Source organism: Scatophagus argus, chromosome 7 (assembly GCF_020382885.2).
Source record: "Scatophagus argus isolate fScaArg1 chromosome 7, fScaArg1.pri, whole genome shotgun sequence".
Taxonomy (NCBI): Eukaryota; Metazoa; Chordata; class Actinopteri; family Scatophagidae; genus Scatophagus; species Scatophagus argus.
In genome coordinates, this window is record NC_058499.1 from 13,035,264 (window position 1) to 13,045,228 (window position 9,965).

General features: G+C 41.8%; 1 protein-coding gene across 9 annotated transcripts in view; it reads left to right on the forward strand.

Annotated features, from left to right (window-relative positions):
- ptprq (protein tyrosine phosphatase receptor type Q) overlaps window positions 1–9,228 on the forward strand; it is a 35,411-nt gene extending 26,183 nt beyond the window's left edge. For 6 of the 9 annotated variants that reach the window (XM_046395097.1, XM_046395096.1, XM_046395102.1 and 3 more), the window contains 19 exons: window positions 20–206; window positions 315–553; window positions 762–831; window positions 1,205–1,363; window positions 1,580–1,871; window positions 1,985–2,058; window positions 2,163–2,262; window positions 2,417–2,545; window positions 3,633–3,677; window positions 4,339–4,365; window positions 4,534–4,615; window positions 5,497–5,587; window positions 5,739–5,815; window positions 6,166–6,300; window positions 6,428–6,553; window positions 7,235–7,380; window positions 7,519–7,654; window positions 8,725–8,848; window positions 8,931–9,228. In XM_046395097.1, the coding sequence (XP_046251053.1) occupies window positions 20–206; window positions 315–553; window positions 762–831; window positions 1,205–1,363; window positions 1,580–1,871; window positions 1,985–2,058; window positions 2,163–2,262; window positions 2,417–2,545; window positions 3,633–3,677; window positions 4,339–4,365; window positions 4,534–4,615; window positions 5,497–5,587; window positions 5,739–5,815; window positions 6,166–6,300; window positions 6,428–6,553; window positions 7,235–7,380; window positions 7,519–7,654; window positions 8,725–8,848; window positions 8,931–8,968 (2,277 nt within the window). In that variant the 3' untranslated portion in view covers window positions 8,969–9,228. Of the gene's footprint in view, window positions 1–19; window positions 207–314; window positions 554–761; window positions 832–1,204; window positions 1,364–1,579; window positions 1,872–1,984; window positions 2,059–2,162; window positions 2,263–2,416; window positions 2,546–3,132; window positions 3,210–3,632; window positions 3,678–4,338; window positions 4,366–4,533; window positions 4,616–5,496; window positions 5,588–5,738; window positions 5,816–6,165; window positions 6,301–6,427; window positions 6,554–7,234; window positions 7,381–7,518; window positions 7,655–8,724; window positions 8,849–8,930 lie in introns of those variants that run through there. The other 3 variants (XM_046395098.1, XR_006843908.1, XM_046395103.1) reach the window with 3 other exon arrangements.
- Window positions 9,229–9,965: the final 737 nt, after the last annotated feature.

The following is a 9,965-nucleotide window of genomic DNA, read 5'->3' on the forward strand; positions in this document are numbered from 1 at the left end:
AACCCTGCTGTCAAACCAGGTGGATGGTCCCGATTTGAACATCTCAACCGTCCGAGCCCCAGGAGAACTGAGGACAGTCGTTGTGACTAACTTGACTGCTTTCACTCGTTACTTTGTGACTGTCACTGCCTTCACTGGTCCGTTGGAGCATGCTGCCAGCGATGGAAAAGCTACTGGACCTATTGCATTTCAAACACTGGAGGAGGGTATGTGGGAATTTGCATCTTGGAGCACCTGTGACATCTCCCGCCCGTCTGTAAATATGACCAGATACTTGTTATTATCTTATATTATTATTTCATCTCCATCCCCAGAACCCAATGATCCTCCTAAGAATGTGGTTGTATCAGTTATCCCAGAGGAAGTGAACCGAGTGAAGGTGACTTTTACCCCTCCAGAGGAGCCTAATGGAAACATAACTGCCTACTTTGTGTACATCTACGAAAGGGACCAGCTGGTCAAGAATGTGAGCCTTAATATCACTAAAGGAGACCAAAACATGATGACTGCTATCATAGAGGGCCTGAAAGGAGGACACAGCTACAGTATACAGGTATACACATGCGCACACACACACACACACACACACACACACGCACACACAGAAGCATGCATTCAGACACACGCCTGGAGCTGTAACTCCAGGTTGCGTTTGTTCAAATACTCATTTGGTTAATGAATAGTCATTTTCTCTGACTCCTTCCTGTGCTTGTCCCTCCCTCTGTGGTCTTCCTTCCTTTCTTCTATTTGTCTGTTTGTAGATTTCAGCAAAGAACGGAGCTGGTAGGAGCCCACCCAGCCCACATGTCCAGATAACTACCGGCATCAAAGGTACAAGTCTCTCTTATTTGCGGGTGCTCTGCACTGCACTGCAGAGTTTTACTCTTTCTTGTTGCAGCAGTGTGGCATAGAGTGGTGACAGAGAAGTACCACCACTTAGTATTTCTGCTCAGCTCAACAGTATTCAGGCCTGTCCTGATGCAGCAGATGTAACTCAGCCGAATGTCACGCAGCCATCATGGATGATGTACAGGTGTAGAGGTTTTACTCTTAGCTATTCAGAGCGGAAGCCTACTTGTCATGTTTTACATGTTAATGTGTTGGAGTGAAACCATTTCGTCGCACAACAACCTGTGTGTCTGTCTGTGTGTGTATGTGTGTGCACACGCATGCTCCTCTTTGTTCACACGTGCGTATGTTCCAGCTCCGGCCAAGCCAACCCAAAGACCGCAGGCAGTGCTGGGCCACGGAGGGGTTGCCATGGTAACCCACAGGAGTATCACCATCCGCATGCCTGCCTGTTTCTATAGTGATGACAATGGACCAATCACAAAAATCCAGGTCATCGTGGCCGAGTCAGGGGGTATGATACTTCAAAAACACTGACAGCCATCACTTTTAGTTGAACACGCTTTGGTATCAGTCTTGTTTGTCCTTTAAGCCTCGAATAGAATCTTGTTTTACAGTATGTCACTCCCGACTAAGCTCACAGAATAGACAAAATAGAGCTTAATGCCAGCAGAAATTTGATTCAGTCCCCCTGCGTTTCATTTCCTCTCTAACTTTCATCCTGTCACAGTGAAGGACATCCAGAACTTGACCAACTGGAAGAATGCATTTTTTGATCGCCCTGCCCCTTACCTGACCGACCGGGGGTTCCCCAATCCACCATGTCTTACGAGGGATGGGGCATCACGCATGGCTGCACGTGTCAGAGGTGGTCGCAGTGTGTCTGGAGACGACCGGCCACTGGTGCGACACAATCACACTACAGCGGGAGTCTACGTAATTGGAGAGAGCGATGACTGTGTGTCGGAGAACAACACTGACAGTCTTTGCAATGGACCTCTGAAGTCTAACACGGTCTATGTGTGAGTCCACCACACACACACACGACAAGTTTGATTGTAGTGATAGTAGATTGATTGTTGTACGTACGTGTTTTTTCACAATATAATGCTGACACTGGACTGTTGTTTACCAGGTTCAAGTTCAGGGCCACTAACATCAACGGCCAATTCACAGACTCAGAGTATTCCGAGCATGTCAAAACTGCAGGTATTTACATTCATCCATGTATAAAGCTACATCAGAAACTGAAAACATAATCTCTATTGTTTTTTGTGTGACATCCAGTCAGTGTCCTCTCCCTCTGTCTGTAGTGGACGGCCTGTTGACCAGAGAGGAGCAGATCATCCTTGGAGTTCTGCTCTCATTCTTCTTGGCTGTGTTACTTATCATCATCATCTGCTGCTCAGTCAAGTAAGATGGCAACAGGAATTCATTCCTTCAAAACTGGCATGAGCAGTTCTCATTTAAATATGGCTAATTTCACTTAGTATGATTTACAATAAATCCGTTTCCCTTTTTTGTTCAATTTGATTCTCTGTTTGTTTCTGTGTGATTGACATGTCAGAATCCATCAGCGCAAGAAGGAGGGCGGGACTTATTCACCCAGAGAGGCGGAGATCATAGAGACCAAGTGTAAGCTGGATCAGCTGATCGCTGTAGCAGATCTGGAGCTGAAACAAGAAAAACTCAACCGGTTAGTCTGAGTGTTTTGAGCGTTTAGTTTCAACCTAAAAGCATCACTTCACCAAATATAACACACACACACACATACACACATACACATGACTTCATGATTGATTTAGCTTCCCCAGACAAGACTTTATATCTAAATCAACAAGACAAAAATCTCTTTGCTGCAGCCAACTTGATGTGCTGTCAGCACAAAATCTTCCAGTGTGGTAGAGTTTGTGCAGAAAATAGAAGCAGCAGCACTACGAAACAACACAGCATTGTTGTGACTTTAAAGTTTACCTTCTGTTCTCTGCAGAACAGACGAGTCATCCTGTCTACATCTCTCCAACCATCCTCTCATACAGATTCAATGTCTAGCAATTCTGTTTTTTTGGCGCAAACAAGTGCTCAGACAATAAGTGCTTCAAACTGGTGAGAAAGAAAGTCAAATTCAGTGTTAGTTTTGTTGTATCAAGATCACTGACAGATAACAAGAGGTGAGAAAGTAGGAAAGAAGTGCTTTCACTATGAGTAGATTTATATGCAAATGTTCATAACATTAGCATTGGAACAATCAGTAAAACTTTATTGAACTCCTTCCTTCCACAGCATCCACAAAACTGGCTGGAAAAGAGAACTGAATGAACGGGAACATTAAAACATAAAACCCACATGAGAGAATCTAAGTAAATCAAAGTGCTTCAACTTGGCAGATAGCCATCCCTTATCTCTTATGAGTAGAAGCAATATACCCACCCACCACAGGCAAATATTTGCCTGCCTTCCAGTATGACTTTTTCATATGCAGTGGCTTGTTTTTTCCCAAAGAAAGAGGCTGAAAGGAGGATAATTTGCTGTCTGCTCACATTCTTCTAAAAGCAAAGATTGGTTTTTCACAGTTGCATGTTGCGTTCACCATACAGCTGCAACAGTTGTGTTTCTTTGCTTTGTTGCGACTGTAAGCTCAGATCTGTATCTTGTAAAAAAAAAAAAAAATAACACACTTGTCTTTGTTACTTACTACTACTTACACGAATGGCACAAATAACTTTCGTTGCTCACGGACTTGCTTTGTTTTTTTCTCACACTGAGCACTTTTCTCTCACCAGGTATTCTTCCTTCTTCTTTAGACGAAAAGAGATTTATGTGATTCAGTAAGTTGGGCTTTTGTCCTGTGTGTGCACCACATTTTGTTGTGTATGCTCTGTTTGCATGTTCTGCTCCACCTGCCATTCATCAGTATGTGCATTTCATCGTCATGTTATCATTAAGGCTTTCCCTAAATCATTCATCTGTTTTAGGCATTCAGTTTTAGGTTGGAGGTCCACAGCTGAATTAATTAGTAACACTGGCATTATGCCCACAGCCTTCTCCTCTTCCTCCATCACTGGCAGGGATTGCAGAGGTGTGCCGAAGCTCCTCTGTTTGAGCCTATTTTAATTTGTTTATCCACTCTATCTTGGAATTGGTTGGACAGCTTAGCAGTCTTAGAAAGGCACAAATGGTAAGCTGTATCGATAGCTAAGGATCTGCGGAGTCTTCAGCTATGCAAAGAAACATCAGCCACAGGGGAATAACCACAGACTTCATTCAAGTTTACTGATGTTCACATATTCCTTCAGAATGAAACATCAAAGACAGTGTTCAATCAAGTGGATTCGATTAAAAATTTTTGAGCCTCCATTGCGTAAACATACAATGCCACAAACCCTGCAATGTGGATCAGTTCAGCTGACAGAAATACCACAGTGTGGGTTGTGATTAGTGAGTTAGTTTGTTTATTTTGGTTGATGTTTGTTTTCTATTTTTGTCCAGGCTGCTCAGCTACAGGAAATCACTCAAGTAAGTCATCCTGCATAAATAATGGGAATATTCACACAGCAGCCACAGCACAGATGAGCATGTTCTGCAGTGCTCAGTTTTGCGTGTTTTTAACCTAGAATAAACATAAAGAAAATAGCATATTGTTGTTGATTCAGTGTCATTTTCCCCGCCTCATTTCTATGTCAGGCCCGTCAACAAGAAGTCTTTTCTGCAGCACGTGGAGGATCTGTGCGCCAATGACAATGCCAAGTTCCAGGAAGAGTTTGCTGTAAGTGTTTGACTGCAAGCTACAACTGTGTTTATCAACATTCTAATGTTTAAATATATGAACATGGATGAAGTAGTAGAAAATCGCATGCAGTTGACAAAGGGAAAAAAACTGAAGGATGACATGAAGGAAAGTCTGGTGCATCACAGAAAACAAATAAAGGAGATAAAGGAGAATTTAGTGTAGACAGTGAAAATACATGGAGAAAAATGTGTCAGTTAGTTTTATTTTATGTTATGTTTTGTTTTGGTTTTTTGTCTCAAAAAAACATTCTGAGATAAAATCTGACAGGAAAGCAGCAGACGCAAATAGTAAGTTTAAACTCCCACTCGTCTAATTCAAATCTGGTAGAAATTTATGACCATAAAAAAGTGTCTTATAAGAATATCTGATTTGTCCATTCATGTGTAGTAGACCTGAGAAGCCACATTTTCAAGTAACACACACACACATCGTCTGGAGCCATGATGAGATTCTGTATGAGATCTTGCATTGTAATATATTCAAGTAATGGACAATTTAAGCTGAATGAGCTTTGATTTCTTTTATTCATTAAAGTAAAGATTGACCAGAGGTTTTTCAGCATCATACATATTGCTTTATTCATTATTCATTGTGACCAATTATATGTAGATTACAAAACATGTCAGAAGGTGCGTGCTCACATCTGTCTTTGCCTTGCCACCATCAGAAAGGTTATTTTTTAACCACTTTAATAACTGGAGACCTCTTGCATTCTCCTAAACTTAACAGCACCTTTTTTTTTTCGCAGATTGCAAGTATCAGTAAAAGAGAAAGTTTACTGAAGTTCAATAAAGATGGGCCCTGTTCTTTAATATGCATTTATATGAATGCTGATATATTACATCTCATATCCTCAGGAGCTTCCAAAACTGCTGCAGGACCTGGGAACCACAGATGCCGACCTTCCCTGGAACAAATCAAAAAACCGCTTCCCCAACATCAAACCTTGTATGTAATCATTCTGAAAATTAGCCTTCCTAGCCTAGTAATGATACCTACAATATAATATCTCTTTGTATTAGCTCTGACATTAACTCCATACGGATTTCACTACTCCTGACATGTTTATGCCTCCCTCCTCTCACTAAACTATGTCTAGACAATAACAACCGAGTGAAACTGCTGTCAGAACCGGGCGCTGCGGGCTCTGACTACATCAACGCCAGCTTTGTCTCAGTGAGTACCAGCTATCAGCTGCTGAAAGCCTAGCAGTGATCCTGGAAGGTCGTTTCCACTTGAGTCACTATCAGATTATGAAAGTAGTGATGCAGACATGAGACTCATTTGTTGCAATTTGAGGACTTCCGCAATGCTTGTACCTTTCTGATTCTGTCAAAGAGAAACTCTTCACGTTTACTGCAGAAAATGAAGGGAAGTGCATCATATGCAAACACAGATATAATGTCCAAGCTCAGTTATTTGTTTCATTTTATTTTTTCAGAGGTGAATCGTGTTGCTTTACAACTTAAGTAGGCCTGTATGTTGCAAATACAAACGCCTTTCTCTCTCTCTGTCTGTGTCTCAAGGGCTACCTTTGTCCAAATGAGTTCATAGCCACCCAGGGTCCTCTGCCTGGCACGGTGGCTGACTTTTGGAGGATGATCTGGGAAACAGGAACCCGCACCATCGCCATGCTCACTCAGTGTTATGAGAAAGGCAGAGTGCGTCATCAGAGATTTGCCACTGTTATGAAACAACATTTAGAGGACAGGCTTACAACTTTGGCACCATTAGGGTTGTATCAGCTATGAAGATCTGATGTGCGTGTGTTTGTGTTTGACATTTCAGATCCGGTGTCACAAGTACTGGCCAGAGGACAACAAACCAATGTCAGTGTTTAGTGATATTCTTATCTCAAAAGTGTCAGAGGAGGTTCTTCCTGACTGGACTGTCAGAACCTTAAAAGTAGAAAAGGTATTTCAGCTAAGCTAACAATCCCTCAGACACACACACACACACACACACACCATAAAGACAGACAACATCTCTATTATTTACTATGATGAAAATAAAACTCACTGTCACTTTATTGAATGTATCTGAACAGTTTGCACATTTTCCACGTCTCCAGTTTCCATACAAAAACAAAACCATTTAGTTTCCTTGTATACAAAGCTAAGTAGATTCCTTATACCTAGCACTGTCACACACTCATAGCACACACTCACACAAACACTTCTCTTCTCTCTCTTGAGGCAAAAACAAGGTAATGAGGATGGCAAGCAATTATGCATTTGAGGCTGAGATATTGAATCACCTGCCAATTCAGGAAAGAAATATAAAACAATGATTCAAGAAGCAACAGGTGAAATATATTGTTAGCTCCTAATAAAGTAATTTCAGTGTGCAGTGGTCAATTTTGATCTTCATCAAGCAGCAAATGAAAAAAATGAAATGTCATTTACTTTCAAGTACATTTTGAGTCCTTCCTGCTGAGCACATTTTATTAAAGATTCTGTTGCATGTGAATGTATTTCATATTTAATATGATGTAATCTTTTTCATCATCATCAAGTAAAACACTGGAGTTTGCTTAAGCTGAAGTAAACTAATCTAACTTGCTGCCCTTTTTCTTCTGTAAATTCCTCAATGCAGCACGGGCACTACATTCTTGTTCGCCACTTCAACTACACATCGTGGCCTGAGCATGGAGTCCCAGAGTCCTGCAGCACTCTCATTAAGTTTGTCAAAGCTGTCCGAGCCCACAGGCACGACAACACCACCATAGTGGTCCACTGCAGGTACTGTAGCGCATCAGTAGTACTGGCACTGCATAAATTATAGTGAAGTTATCAGAAATGAAGTTTTCTGTCAACAAAGTCCATCCATAAATGTCCAATAATCCAATAATGGTGTGTTGTTGTCTCGCTGCTCCTCAGTGCTGGTGTGGGCAGGACAGGTGTGTTTATTGCTCTCGACCACCTCATTCAGCACGTCAGAGATCACGACTTTGTGGATATTTATGGCTTGGTGGCTGAACTGCGCAGCGAGAGGATGTGTATGGTCCAGAATCTGGTGAGAGCAAGTGAAATAAAACGGCTTGTTTTATGGCTCACAACCCAGAGAAAACAAACAAGCAACAAAAAAAAAAAAAGAGTATCACTCTGTAATTTGTCTTAACTTGTTCCAGTGGCAGTGTAGTCCTACTTTTTACTTGCCTTGCTGTGATCCCATCCCCATGAGGAAATATTTGGAAATTTCTCCTTTTGACAAAAGGAATGATCTGGCAGTGGATTAAAGGCATACGCTGAGCAGGATTCCCCCTCTTAAAAACACTATGAACCTATCTTAAAATTATCTGATTCAGTCATTACTTCAATGTCTGTATGGAATCTCTACCTGATGCCTCTGCCTCTTTGCAGTATTATTGTTTCGTATGCTCTGTACATTACTGCTTTTTGACAGTGAGGAGGTATGAGACCTCAGCGTCTTCATCTACGAGATCTGCTTGCAGTCAGTGAACACATGTTTCTTTAAGACAGCAGTATTCGGTGTGCCAAACAGCCAGCCATTGGCATAGCCATCCAGCCATGTTACATAAACGCATGAATTTCACTACTGAAATACTGGAGCAGTGTGAAAGTTGAAGGTTGTCTTTCATTGTCCATCACAGTCCCAGTGAAAGAGCTCCTCTGTGCATTCATCTCAAGCACACATATCTCTGCACTCATTCAGAGAAGGACAGTAATGAGTATGAATTATTGGTCGAAAAAATGCAAAGCCCTGGAAAAACAAAAACAAAATAAATAACTCGAATGAATGAGACGTCACCTTGACACGTCGTATCCAGTTCCCCTACTGGCAAGTATCCGTGGCTGGTTTGTTAAGAGACAAAGTAATTTCACACATCATGGAGATCTCATGTCAGTGATTCACAATCCAGACTTTGTCTTTTTCCACCATTTTGTAAAAACAACATAGTTTTTAACGTTATTATTATGATTATTATTTAAGCTACTCTCAAATCATAGTTGTAACCATCAGGCCACCAAAAAAATGTTTTCAAAGTTAATTATACACCAAATTAATTAATACGGACATTTGCTCAGTATCAGTCAATGTGTGTCTGCGTCTGTGTGTGTCAGGCGCAGTACATCTTCCTGCACCAAAGTACGCTGGAACTTCTAAACAATAAAGGCAACAGCCAATCCATCTGGTTTGTCAGCTATTCTGCTCTGGAGAAGATGGACTCCTTGGACGCCATGGAAGGTAAACAACACGCATGCACTCAAAGAAATCCCACACTCGCCACAGCACTGAGTTCAGTCCACACATCTGTTCTGGTTTTCAGGTGATGTTGAGCTGGAATGGGAAGAGACCACTATGTAACGACTGACTGAAGAACACCTTTAGCAGTGGGAGAGAAACACTTTTATGTTTTGAGGTCACTGGACTGGAATGCTGACGGTGGACTGGACCGCTTCCAAGGCGCAAGGTTAGAGGGAGGAGAAACAGGAGGTGAACAGCACAGTCTGAACTGAACGGTCTATCTGTCGACTGAGACTCCGTCGCTCCACTTCAACCCACTTCTCAGCGCAGCCCTCCACTTTAATGAACGTCTTGTCCACTTGTTTTCGGAGAGAGCGAGAGAAACAAAAAGGAGACGGGGACAAAGAACGTCAGAAATGACATGAGGGAGAAAAGAGTGAAACAATGAGCAGACTGCGAGAGCTCTGTCACATCTGTAAGCCTTCAGGTACTTTGCACAAAGTGATTTCACTGTGAAATATGTTGATATCATCTATGTTTTTTGTAAGATAATTTATTCAGCCAAAATGGTGTTGTTGGGTTTTTTTTCAATCTCTTTGTAATTCTGACCACGTCGAAGTGTTGACAGCATTTCCATTTTGCTTATCCTTTCTTAGGAGTGATTTGCAAAAATAAAAGCTACTCGTATTTTTTTGGCTTTGACACTTGGCTAAAACGCTTTGAGAACTTACCTGTGAGACTCCATTGAATAGAATGTACCTGTTTTGACATTGTAACATGAAACTACAAATCCTGCTGTTAAGAGGACAGAGTCCGCAACGTACTTCAAATTATGCACACACACATAGACACACACGTGTAGACTCACTACGACCCACAACTTGACATTCCACAAGTGCAAGTCAGATTCAAAATTGCTTTGGGGCTGACCTCATCAGTTAATGAATGAGTTCAGAGCTGCTGTGCTGCGAGTACACAGGAACACCGGTGAAAGCTGATTTCCCACAAGCTCCCTCATTCCACCATTTTCTTCTTGCACACCTGGTGCAGATTCATTCATTAGAGAGGCCAGGAGTGGGAGAGACGCGAGACATTGTGGAGACAACACTGACGTCAG